The sequence below is a fragment of the Bison bison genome, unplaced genomic scaffold (genome assembly GCF_000754665.1).
Source record: "Bison bison bison isolate TAMUID 2011002044 unplaced genomic scaffold, Bison_UMD1.0 scf7180017864111, whole genome shotgun sequence".
In the NCBI taxonomy this organism is placed as follows: domain Eukaryota; kingdom Metazoa; phylum Chordata; class Mammalia; order Artiodactyla; family Bovidae; genus Bison; species Bison bison.
The window spans coordinates 612,175-626,050 of record NW_011494683.1 but is presented as its reverse complement, the minus strand read 5'-3'; the positions used below and the strand labels follow the sequence as shown (position 1 = coordinate 626,050).

Here is a 13,876-nt window from a genome sequence, read left to right as displayed (position 1 = left end):
CCTTCCCTCCCAGCCCTCTCTGAGGAACCAACTCTGCCAGTACCTTGATTTCAGACTTCTAGTCTCTAGAATTATGAGACGATAAAAGCTTTTGGTGATTAAGCCACAAATTTGTAAGGGCAACCCTGCTGCTGCTGCTGCTGCTAAGTCGCTTCAGTTGTGTCCGATTCTGTGCGACCCCATAGACGGCAGCCCACCAGGCCCCGCCGTCCCTGGGATTCTCCAGGCAAGAACACTGGAGTGGGTTGCCATTTCCTTCTCCAATGCATGAAAGTGAAAGTGAAGTCGCTCAGTCGTGTCCGACTCTTAGCGACCCCATGGACTGCAGCCCACCAGGCTCCTCTGTCCATGGGATTTTCCAGGCAAGAGTACTGGAGTGGGTTGCCATTCCCTTCTCCAGGGGATCTTCCCAACCGAGGGATCGAACCTGGGTCTCCTGCATCTCCTGCATTGGCAGGAGGGTTCTTTATCACTAGCGCCACCTGGAAAGCAGATCAGAGAGTGCTTTAGAAATCAGAAGAGAGAGAGCTGCAGGAGACATGAAAGGATTATTCAAAAATAAATCATACCAGGATGGGAGGAACAGGAAAAAGTGATCCAGAGAACCCAGCGAAAGCAACAAAGAACCATATAGGGTAGAAGTGGCTGGAAGACTGGGAAAAAACGGAATGTCTTTTCTAGTCATTTATCTCCCACAAAATGCAGCGGAGTAGTTAATAAACTATCTAAGATATGCAATTTCTAATCTGCAATTCACATGGATCCTGGGGTTAGGCATGTCTAATAAAAATAATAGCTGTTAGAGCTGGTAGGAACTTGTCTCTCATTTTACACATAAGGAAACTGAGTCCTAGTGCAGTGAGTGGCTTACCCAGCATCACTTGGCTGATTAGCTGGAAATACAAACCTGGGAACCCCATCTCGCAGCCGAAGCCGAGAATTCCTGCCAGCACACCCGGCATACACAACTTTTGGAAGCTGTAGATCACAGAACAGTGTCTATGATAATCTAAATTGCTTTACATGAAGCACATGGATTTTGCATCAAGTAGTTTTAATTATAAGGCTATAAATATGTCAAAGGCATCATCAAATATCTGATGACATCTTATTAAATTACAAAAGTGAGCTCAAGCAGTTTCTGGTGTGGGCATAATCCCAAGAAGAATGAGTTTTATAGTCAAGTGCTACTCAGGCTTCTCTCCCCTTCTCCCAGCCCCTATTTTCCCCCTGTTAAATTGTATTAATCATAGAAATGATCATCGAGAAATCAAGCATAAATCAAATTATGAAAATATTGAAGAAATATTGTATCTAAATTATTTTTCTTCCTTTGATCCTTTCATTTCTTTAAATGCTGGTAGAATTTAATCTCCAGAGAGACCCTTTCAGACCTTCAAATAGGGGGAAAAATGTATTTTTTCCTGATGAGATCGTGTAGTTGCTTTTTTAAGCTGTACTTCCATTGGAATTAATACATTAGTCTAAAATGAAATTCAAAAAAAGAAAAAAAAAACATGAAAGTAAGGAACAAGTTCAGAGAACTCTCTCTCATATCAGCTGTCCAACTCCTGGACAAATGGAAGCTGATAGGTTTAATAGTACAAAGGTGAGCTATGAGATCTCTTAGTGATAACTGGGGGAATTTCCATATATAACCCTGCAATTACTTAGGCAGTAAGTAAGGATCCCTTACCTTGAAGGTAGGATCCCTCTGACTATATGTTGCTGTGACCATGTTGGGACTCTAGGCAATGGTTTCTTAAGATATTCTCCTAAAGGAGATCTCATCGTGTTCCTTTGTAATGCCACCTGTAATCTCTTTTCTCATCTGTGTCTAAGTCACTCTTACTAACATATGTATCATTTAAGTATTTATTTTCCATCTTTTGGCCATGTTGTACAACATGTGGGACCTTAGTTCCCTAACCAGGGATCAAACCCGGGTCCCCTGCATTGGTAGCACGAAGTCTTCACCACTGGATCAGGGTCTAAAAAAGGAGAACAGAAACTGCTCCTTGTATTTATGACAAAGGGAATTTAATGCAGGGAATTGATGACACTGTTGACGGCAGAGGAGAAGGCAATCAAGGGACATGAAGAAACCCAGAGAAATAGTTAGCATCAGGAAAAGAATCACTTCCCTCTTTAGCCTGTTATTTAGAACTAGCACCCAAAAAAGATGTCCTTTTCATTATAGGGGACTGGAATGCAAAAGTAGGAAGTCAAGAAACACTTGGGGTAACAGGTAAATTTGGCCTTGGAATATGAAATGAAGCAGGGCAAAGGCTAATAGAGTTTTGCCAAGAGAACACACTGGTCATAGCAAACACCCTCTTCCAACAACACAAGAGAAGACTCTACACATGGACATCACCAGATGGTCAACACTGAAATCAGATTGATTATATTCTTTGCAGCCAAACATGGAGAAGCTCTATACAGTCAGCAAAAACAAGACTGGGAGCTGACTGTGGCTCAGATCATGAACTCCTTATTGCCAAATTCAGAGTTAAATTGAAGAAAATAGGGAAAAGCACTAGACCATTCAGGTATGACTTAAATCAAATCCCTTATGATTATACAGTGGAGTGAGAAATAGATTTAAGGGACTAGATCTGATAGATAGAGTGCCTGATGAACTATGGACAGAGGTTCATGACATTGTTCAGGAGACAGGGATGAAGACCATCCCCATGGAAAAGAAATGCAAAAAAGCAAAATGGCTGTCTGGGGAGGCCTTACAAATAGCTGTGAAAAGAAGAGAAGCGAAAAGCAAAGGAGAAAAGGAAAGATATAAGCATCTGAATGCAGAGTTCCAAAGAACAGCAAGAAGAGATAAGAAAGCTTTCCTCAGTGATTAGTGCAAAGAAATAGAGGAAAACAACAGAATGGGAAATACTAGAGATCTCTTCAAGAAAATTAGAGATACCAAGGGAATATTTCATGCAAAGATGGGCTCAATAAAGGACAGAAATGGTATGGACCTAACAGAAGCAGAAGATATTAAGAAGAGGTGGCAAGAATCCACGGAAGAACTGTACAAAAAAGATCTTCATGACCAAGATAATCACAATGGTGTGATCACTGACCTAGAGCCAGACATCCTGGAATGTGAAGTCAAGTGGGCCTTAGAAAGCATCACTATGAACAAAGCTAGTGGAGGTGATGGGATTCCAGTTGAGCTATTTCAAATCCTAAAAGATGATACTGTGAAAGTGCTGCACTCAATATGCCAGCAAATTGGAAAACTCAGCAGTGGCCACAGGACTGGAAAAGGTCAGTTTTCATTCCAATCCCAAAGAAAGGCAATGCCAAAGAATGCTCAAACTACCGCACAATTGCACTCATTTCACATGCTAGTAAAGTAATGCTCAAAATTCTGCAAGCCAGGCTTCAGCAATATGTGAACCGTGAATTTCCAGAGGTTCAAGCTGGTTTTAGAAAAGGCAAAGGAACCAGAGATCAAATTGCCAACATCTGCTGGATCATGGAAAAAGCAAGAGAGTTTCAGAAAAACATCTATTTCTGCTTTATTGACTATGCCAAAGCCTTTGACTGTGTGGATCACACTAAACTGTGCAAAAATTCTGCAAGAGATGGGAATACCAGACCACCTGACCTGCCTCTTGAGAAACCTATATGCAGGTCAGGAAGCAACAGTTAGAACTGGACATGGAACAATAGACTGGTTCCAAATAGGAAAAGGAGTACGTCAAGGCTGTCTATTGTCACCCTGCTTATTTAACTTATACACAGAGTACATCATGAGAGACCCTGGGCTGGAAGAAGCACAAGCTGGAATCAAGATTGCTGGGAGAAATATCAATAACCTCAGATATGCAGATGACACCACTCTTATGGTAGAAAGTGAAGAGGAACTAAAGCCTCTTAATGAAAGTGAAAGAGCAGAGTGAAAAAGTTCGCTTAAAGCTCAACATTCAGAAAACGAAGATCATGGCATCTGGTCCCATCACTTCATGGGAAATAGATGGGGAAACAGTGGAAACAGTGTCAGACTTTATTTTTTGGGGCTCCAAAATCACAGCAGATGGTGATTGCAGCCATGAAATTAAAAGACACTTACTCCTTGGAAGGAAAGTTATGACCAACCTAGATAGCATATTCAAAAGCAGAGACATTACTTTGCCAACAAAGGTCTGTCTAGTCAAGGCGATGGTTTTTCCAATAGTCATATATGGATGTGAGAGTTGGACTGTGAAGAAAGCTGAGCGCTGAAGAATTGATGCTTTTGAACTGTGGTGTTGGAGAAGACTCTTGAGAGTCACTTGGACTGCAAGGAGATCCAACCAGTCCATTCTGAAGGAGATCAGCCCTGGGATTTCTTTGGAAGGAATGATGCTAAAGCTGAAACTCCAGTACTTTGGCCACCTCATGCGAAGAGTTGACTCACTGGAAAAGACTCTGATGCTGGGAGGGATTGGGGGCAGGAGGAGTAGGGGACGACAGAGGATGAGATGGCTGGATGGCATCACTGACTCGATGGACGTGAGTCTGAGTGAACTCCGGGAGTTGGTGATGGACAGGGAGGCCGGGCGTGCTGCAGTTCATGGGGTCGCAAAGAGTCGGACACGACTGAGCGACTGAACTGAACTGATACCTATTATTATCATCTTCCTCTAGGTAAGTAGGCAGGAGCTGCTCTAGGTCTGTCAGGGATTCTAAGTAGAAGATATATCCTTGGGAGATTTATAATCTGGTTGGAGAGACCAGGCACATGCAGAAAACAGATTGTGATTAAGACACTCAGGGACAGAGTCTCAAAAGTGGAAGGGCAGTGGCTGAGGGAAAGAGACCTTCTGTGCTTCCTGGGCCATTGAGGGAGCTTCCTGGGTGAAGTTAGTGGTAAAGAACCTCCTGCCAATGCAGGAGACATAGAGATGGAGGTTCGAACCCTGGGTTAGGAGGATCCCCTGGAGGAGGGCATAGCAACCCACTCCAGTATTCTTGCCTGGGAAAGCCCATGGACAGAGGAGCCTGGTAGGCTACAGTCCGTGGGGTCACAAAGAGTTGGACACAATCAAAGTGACTTAGCACGCATGGGCCACTGAGGAATGAGCTAAGGGATGCTTTTCGTGGAGTTTCTTTGCCTAACCTAACACTTCTGGAGAGTAACCTGAGTTCGAGGACTCTATCTGTGAATCAAGCACCTGTACCACATTTTCTTCTCAGAACAATCTTCTCTTCTAGGGAAACAGCTTTCCCTGCCGGTCAGGGACGTATTTGTTCAGGAAGAAAGGAGATCGAGATGAAAGCATTTTGGTCTTCTAAAGAATATTGGCAGATTTTTAATTCATGTTCAAAACAGCATAGCTGACCTTGTACAAATACTCTTGATACAACTGACTGGAAACCAAACGGCCAGGTCAACGAGGTTTTACGGTATCTGCAATCGCCTTTTTTCCGTGTCTCCCCTCTTCTACGTGCTTCTTTCTCTCAGGACTCTTGACTGCTCTTTTGCATCCTTCACTGATTAATATTTTACTTTTTTTTAAAGGATCAGATCTAAGTCATTTACAACTTATAAATTTAAGTCAATATTTGTACCCAATGAAACTGACCCTTAACATTGCCGTATATTTTGGGGAGTAAAATTTTGAAAATAGAACATGAAAAGTGAAAAAAGGCAAGAATAGTTTGAACAAGAAGTTTGAGTATAGAATATTTAAAAAATCAGTGTTTATATAGTCAATATGGATACTTAAGCTTTAAAAATTCTACAATAAAAAATAATTTTAAAATCGCACATGTACATTAGATCATAAGATAAAGTTTAATACATTTGATCATGTTAAAGGACACAAACACAGCCAATCTAACCAAATTTCAGGCATGCATTTACATAAATATATTAAATTAAGAAAAGAAATTATACACTTAAACATCCTTTTCACCTAAAAATCATTAAATCCACAGATCAACAATAAAAACCAATTCTCTGCATTTATCACTTCAAGATACAATTGTTCTATTTTAAAGATAACACAAATACACTTGTTAGAATTTATATGCATTATACATATATTATATATTACATAGATAGTGTGTATACATATGTAGTGTTTGTACAGATAGATAAATATATATACATGGGTGTGTGCACACATACAGATACACACAGATGTATTTTAGGCCATCTGTACTATTACTGCTGGATTTTGATGTTGAACTGAATTAGAGCAGTTGGGTGCGATTACTGTCTTCTGCTTCAAATGCACCCACTGGGCTCATAATCTCCCATTATAAACATCCTTGCCTTTTCTATAGTACATAAATCGTGCTGGGCACTTCAATAAATCTTTGTTAAATTAATGAATGGATGGATGGCTGAATAATAGAAGATCAATTAAAAAGAATTAATATTATAATAACTTGGTAAAGTAAGTCAAATTAATGCAAATATAGAAGGATTATCTAAGCCAATGACTTTGCGTGTTACTTTTCCAAAGAACATTTATAGAAAACAACTAGTACATATATTAACCTGCTTTTGTTACTTGTTCCCACAGTCTTCTGCCTCTTATTAACAGAAATCCAAGCAAAGTATCTTCTGTGAGTAAGGTTACGGACAAATTGCCCTAATTGTCAAAAATCTAAAGAAAAATCAACAGCTAGGAAAAGCAAAACTTAGAACAATTTAGCCATTCTAAAGTTAAAAGATAAAGTTAACCATTCTTTAAAGCTGGACAGAATTAATCACAGATAAAGCCAGGAAAGACATGGTTTCTTTACCAATTTCTTTTATGCTTATTAATTATAATGATTTGATAATTTTTTTTATTTTAATTAGCTGGGTTTCTTTTAAATAGACTTCTTTAGCATGTCCTAGGGAATGAACTCCAAAAATTTCATAGAACCTCTGTATCATTTATCTTGTTACCCCATAGTTCTTGGTGAAATGCAAGTCCAAAAATGTCCTATGAATTGAATGAGATGTGGGAAATACCTGATATAAGGTTGTCAGTTTGATTTCTCAATAATAGTATTACGAATGGAATGTATTAATGTGTTAATAGTATTATGTTCTACTATACATAAACTCCTAATTTATTCTATGAAAATCATGTCTCTGATTTTAAGAACATAAGGTGAAGAAATACCCAACACACTTTTGGGCATAGACTACACCAAATCTGATCACACATTGTTCATGTGAATGGAAACTCTTGGCTAGTTATTTTTTAGGGCAAAGGGAAATGTACAAGAGTTAGTTTCTAACTGTGAAGACAAAGCTTATTTTCTTTTTAGCGATTATGAATTTCCCATCCCTGTTAATATTATTTTTTTTTATCTTGTGTTAAAACTTTTTTTAAGTTAAAAAATTTTTAACTTGAAAGATTATAGTCAATAGAAATAACTGACCATTTATATTAATTTGCTTGTGTATAAGTAATATAAAATCTACATATGCAAAAAAATACCCTGACCAAAATGTGATGTCTGACTTTGTGATGTACATGAGATGTACCTGAGAACTCATATTGAATTGGCATCATTTTTTTTGTTGTTGTTAAAAGCAGTGACAAGTTTTAAGCTTAAGCTTTATGTTAATAGAAGGGATCATTATTTTTTATTGCTTTCAATCAACTTGTAGATGATTTATACAAAAGAAAGAGAATGTATCTTTCTTTTGGGTGCATCTTGGGCTTACATTTAATGAAGAATCAAAAGAGCTCATCTGATAAGTAAATCTCTTCATAGTCACTAGGGAAATAATCACTATGATTGAGAAGAAAATAGCACAACACTTTCTCCCGCTCTCCTGAGTACACTGTACTCCCCAAAACAGTTATTTTAAGACAATTTCCAAAACCAATGAGTGGCTATTAAGAGCAAGAAGTGTTGCAACTGGTTAAGATTAACGTCCGGCTGGTTTTATGGTCATGTTTTTTATATTTTTAATATCAAAATGCTTCTTTTATTCAGTTGCTCACCTTCTCTGCATCATATTGATTATAAGAGGTATGACTAATTTGTGTTTGTGTGATAAAGAGAAAGAAGGTAAGATAGAATGTATAAACGAGAAACTTTCTAGAGGTATTGTCTATAGTCACAGTAACAGGCCCACTGACTTCTTGGCGGTAATAAAGAAATGGGTACATTTTCAAGGCATGGAACTTTGGTCTGAGTTCTTTGCAAGTTCATGTTTCATTCCAAGGGTGGGGTAAAGAGATTCTGAAGTCTCCACTGAGGGACTATTTCATTTTTTCCTCATTGATTTGGGATAGTCTTAAGATTATTTAACCATCCATAGAGATGGTTGTTGTTTGAAAAGGAAATAGCCGCTACCTTTCCTTACTGTTAACTCACACTGTTGGACTGGGGACGTTCTTTCTAGCATCCAAGCTGGAACCCCAGCCGAGCTGGGACATCTAGGCTGGGAGTCATGCACTCCTTTTCGTCACTTCTTTCAATGACTGCAATAGGTCAGTCTAGTCTGTTCATCACTGTCTACTGTTCTTTATGATTTAGTTTGAACAAATGTGGTACTAGGAGAGGAATTTTTCAGGCAAAATCAGTAGCAAGCTGCAGGATATCTTCATTAGTGTCCTGAGGACATGTTTGTTTAGTCAAAACCAATAGAAACAGAGACGAGAGAGGTTAACAAGAAAAGGGATGTATGGGGGTGGGGGAAGAAAAAAGAGAGAGAAAGATATCATAGGTAACATTCTTTAGAGATGCTCAGAAACTTTATCGAGCAGCCAAATATAAATGCCTATAATATACCTTATTTTCCCTCTTAAAAATTTAGTCTTAGTTTTTATGTTTCAAAACTAAAAGAAACTAATACAGTTTAAATTAATGTGTACTTTGAAAGACCCCAGATGCAGCATCTAACCTAAGATCCTAAACCTAGTAGATTTCTTTTTAGTTTATGATTTGGAGATAAAAACAATATTAAAAATTGTTAAAAATTATTAGTACATTATTATGTAATTATTTTCAAATAAATAAATAGAGAAGTGCTTACTCTTAAATATATAAATGAAAAGGAAAATGGCTTTCTATTTAAGTTGTATGTGTAGGTTTCTTTGCTCTTCTTTATGAGATAGTCCATTAATCTGAGAAAACTTCTGAGTATTCTTTGTGATAAAAGGTATATTTTACAATAGCCATACTGAAGGGAAATTCCAAAAAGAAAGCTAGAGATGGAAGCCCTTTTTACCATTATTCAAGTTTCTTAAATCTTCCCTTCTTTGCACTTTAATGATGTGTCAACTCATTTGTCTTCTTATTACTTCAAATAACTAGCAAAAAAACGAAGTTCTATCAACCAGAACAAGAGTTTGTTAGAAGCAGTGGCAGAAAATATTTTGCCTCAACTCTTTATAACTACCATCATAGCATTTTACATTAAATTGATCCCCAAAGCTTAAGCTCTAGAATGGAAAAAAGGAATAATAATTTACATTTTTATGTTTATTGTATCTTTATCTCCCACATCTATATTCATACAGAGGACATTTTCTTTCATTTTGATTATGTGCTTTTTTACTGAGTAGATATTGCCATTCATGTGATGAAACAATTATTTTTCCCTAGCTCATACTTTTTAACCAATTCCTACTTGCCTCTCATCATGAATTATTTAAGATCATTCTCAGTCACATATATGTTTAAAATCTACTTGAAAGGAAAGGTCAAAAGTTTTTTTTGAAAGGATCACTTAGTTTAAAATATGTAGGTATTAATCTGCCTTTGCTATTTACTTCTTTCCTAGGAACAGAAAGAAATGATTCCAATGACTGTATTTGCTGGGGTTTAATGTAGTGGATCTGTTTTCTTTTTAGAAAATTTTGATATTTTATTCTAATGACTCCCCATAGAAAAGGCAATGATACCTGGAGTACATATGTTTTTCTAAGTCATTTGAAAGTCTTTCGCTTGGGAAAGGACTATCTAAAAAAAAGCTGGGTCTGGTCAATTTAATCTAGATATTTTTAAATAGAACTAATGGCAATAGAACATCTTTTCTTTTATAAAGATTCTTTTGGAAAAGATGGAAAGATTCAAGATGTCAGAAAAAATGCTGTTTTGTGTTTTTTTTGAATTTGGCTGAATATATGGCAGTATCCTTATTGTTTTCAGGGAAACTATGAACAGGAGAATGTGTAATAAAACTGCACGATTTGACAGATTTAGACAGCTGGCTCCCTCACAAGAAGCTCACATTTTGTGAATGTCACCCACGTTGAATAAGAGATGAGGAGATGGTAGGGTCCATTTACAAAAATGGTTGTCAGGACATTTTTTTTTTTAATTGTAAAACTTTCTGTGATGGAATTCAGTAAAAGGGCCATGAAGAGAAAGCCACAGGGACAAAAGACTGCTATTAACCTACAGATGCGGGCTACGGCAGGGTTCACCGCAAGATTTGCCACACTGTTGGGCCAATGAAGTGTTCGTGTGACTAGAAAGGACCACCCCTTTTCTGGGGTAAGAGGGCAATTTGGTCTCCATGCTCATTTAATCCTGAGATTTCTTTGAATAGACTGTCCATTGAAATCTAAATTGTGCAAAATTATGCATGCACTTTTTAATGCAGGCTATTGTTCACTAAGCACTGAACCAAGGCTTGTCAACCCATTTCCATTGGGCATGAGGTCACTTGAAACTTAAGCAATCATATATGGCAGACAAGAACAGGGTACTTAACCAAACTTTCTACTTGGTGGTTTCTCCCTGTGCTTTCATTGCAAATCTCTCGCTTTCCAACAATAAACAAATACGAGTTGCAAGGTTTTGTTTATTTTTTAAATTGACGCTTCTGTTCTTAAAGGTAAGGAGCAGGTTTGGGAAGTCAATCTGTGTTGTATAATCTGCCCTGCTCTACAATTTAGACTCTGGAGGGACAGATGTTAAAGAAGGGCAACCGAAAGTGGGGGCCCACGTGTCATGAGTCGATGTTTCTTCAGAGGTGCAAAATGTCCTGATAATTCTTTATAATCCAAACATGGCACGCTGACTTCAAAAACCACGAAGAGAAGCGTCTACCTGAGTTTCTGCAGTTTAAGTTAGAACATGGTATTTCTTGAAAAACCCAAAAGAACATTTACAGGATATTTATTCATACATGAACCGGAGAGGATTTTCATTGAGTTCTGAAGGAATGTACACATTAAAAGTCATATTTGGCAAGAATGAGCATATTAAAAATTCGTACAAGTGACAGCTTACATAGGCAAGATTTGTTCAAAACGAGTGAACTCTTTTTCCAGTGAGGTTCGATTCAGTGTGAAACCCACAACATTCTAATCACATATACTCTCTGACAGGCTTGCTATGGTGAAAAGCATTTTACGAATGTTTAGTGCTGGAATTTTATAATGAGTGGCTGTTTTCTTGCTTTTTCATCCGTCGTTAATGATTACATGTTGGCACAAGGATACATTGCTAGATTAGATCCACAGCACATTAAAGGCTGTTTGCTTTCTCACTCCCCTTCTTTCCAATTAAGTTGGTGAAAAATGTAACTTTAGTATTTTACAGGACAGGGTAAAGGTGTTTCATCTAGGTGATGTCTATATTATAAAAATAAAATAAAAAATATAAATATGTAACACAAACCCGGTGCCTATTGTTAAATAAACTATACAATAAAAGCAGACCTTTTAGGAAGATTGGTTTTAGAATATGCTGTTATGATTTAATTGAAAACACTTGAAAACGATCTTGAAATTAAGCTAGAGTAACCAGATTTCTCTGCCAATAAAAAGGTAAGTGCGTTAACATTCTATAATTGGATACATTGATAAAAATGCAGATTACAATTTTATACCATTGCCCACTTAGAAATTAATCAGGGCTGAAACATTCTCTCATATTATAATCCTTTAATATTAATATAAAAATATGGCCTTTTAAAATTCAATCCATCAGATTGCACAGTAATGTTTTAAAACTCCATTGAAGTAGACTTCAGTGATTACAGACAGAAAATTCCTGGGAAGTCAAATAATCTTTTCTGGTGACATAAAAATGCCGTTACCAATTTACAATGGAATTTCCGGGGAAATTACTCCACGCAAGGAAATACATATTTTTAAAACCCATCTGTTATGCAACCACACGCATAGGGGTTTTGAGTGTGTGTGTATATGTGCATATGTGAACAAACATGCCAATATACACACACAAGACCTGCACATTTCTGGAAATGACTTTTAAATTAATCAAAGAAAATGAAATCACAGGAGTGTGTAGCAAGATAACAGTTGTTCTTTTTAATGACAGGATAAAAAAATAAATGCCCACTGGAAAGGAATAGTCAAACAGTCCCAGAAACTATACAATGTAACTTGTTAGATCCAGCAAATAAGATGTCATGTCAATGATCTGATCAAGAATACCTGCCCTGGTCACTCTGCGGAGGTTTCTGTCCACTTGTTCACACTGAGCACCAAGATATCCTTTTTTACAGAGGCACTTGTTGGGTCTAACACAGACACCACCGTGGCAACACGCTGGCTCACATTTCGCTGGAAGGAAAAATAGAGCAATACAATCACGTTCCATTCTGTAGGTCAGAAACAGCACCGAATATGAGGCCAATAAATATTTGATGAGTGAGGGAAGGGAGGGAAAGAGGGGAAGAGCAGTCCCAAAATGACCCCAAAGCTGATAAATACAAAGAAAGAAGATTTTAGACTTCCAATTATTTGGGGGCCAGAATGCAGCAGACAGCGGGAGATATTTCTAGAGAAGCGGATCACCCAGATCACGGGAAACAATTTCAATCCATTATGGAATGGACTTTATGTAAAACAAGGACCCTGATGCTGGGAAAGGCTGAAGGCAGGAGGAGAAGGGAACAACAGAGGACGAGATGGTTGGATGGCATCACCCGACTAAGTGGACATGAATTTGAGCAAGCTCTGGGAGATAGTGAAGGACAGGGAAGCCTGGCGTGAAGCAGTCCATGCAGGTCGCAAAGAGCTGGACATAACTTAGTGACTGAACAACAACATTGAAACAAGAATTTCAGTTCTTTAAAACTTCTGTTTCCCTAGGGCATCTCCAACAGAATGTCTTCCAAGTACCTCTGGTTTCCATTCCTCCTCAGGTTAGGAGGACCTCACGGTGGGAAGGGCATGGTCAGAGAGAAAGACCCAGAGGCTAGAATATCAACAGTTTGACAGCAAGAAATGGTTAGTTTTTTATTTTGGTTGGAGGGAGGATCCATTATGTGGATTCCCTTGGATTCTTCCCTTTCCTTGTTCCCAGAGGGTGCATGGTATATGTCTCATTTCTGATTACACCTTGAAGCCCTTTCTTGGGGGTAGTAAGGTTGCCCAGTGAAAGATGTTTTGAGCAATCCTTTTCAGGGTACTCTACAGCACAGGACTGCCTCAGAAAAGAATGTTTACCACTACAATATAGGTAGGGAAGGTAAAGATTTACTGTTAAAATGAGGTGGAGACATAAAACTGAGCCTGTAACTTAGTCTCTTACTGATAGGATGAATGTGGGGTGTGCAGCCACTGTAGATAGAATCAAATTCCTTGAATACATATCCTTATACTTCTCAGGGATAGTTCTTTTAACCTTTTCCAATGCATTAATAAAAATCCAGGGGTCTGTGGCTGGTATATGGGAAAGAAACAACACGGAGAAAATAGACTACAATAGTCTTTTAAATTTGTGGGAGATGAGCAAACTATGTGAGTATATGAAAAAAGTTCTTGGTTGGGTCAAAAATACCAAAAAAATATATTATTTTAATAAAATGATTCTGGTTTAATCTTATATATTCCAAGTATTTAAACTGATTTAATGAAAAGATGAAAAATACTTTATGAAAATATAAATTTTCATTTATATCATATATTATTATTTCATTTATATCATATATTAT

The 13,876-nt window shown here is 37.7% G+C and overlaps 1 protein-coding gene across 1 annotated transcript in view; it reads right to left on the bottom strand.

Moving 5' to 3' along the window:
* Window positions 1-5,771: 5,771 nt before the first annotated feature.
* The window catches only part of HHIP (hedgehog interacting protein), a 115,614-nt gene continuing 107,509 nt past the window's right edge, over window positions 5,772-13,876 (bottom strand). Inside the window, exon 13 of the mRNA XM_010839119.1 lies at window positions 5,772-12,500. Coding sequence (XP_010837421.1) covers window positions 12,307-12,500 — 194 coding nt within the window. The 3' untranslated portion in view covers window positions 5,772-12,306. The remainder of the gene's footprint in view (window positions 12,501-13,876) is intronic.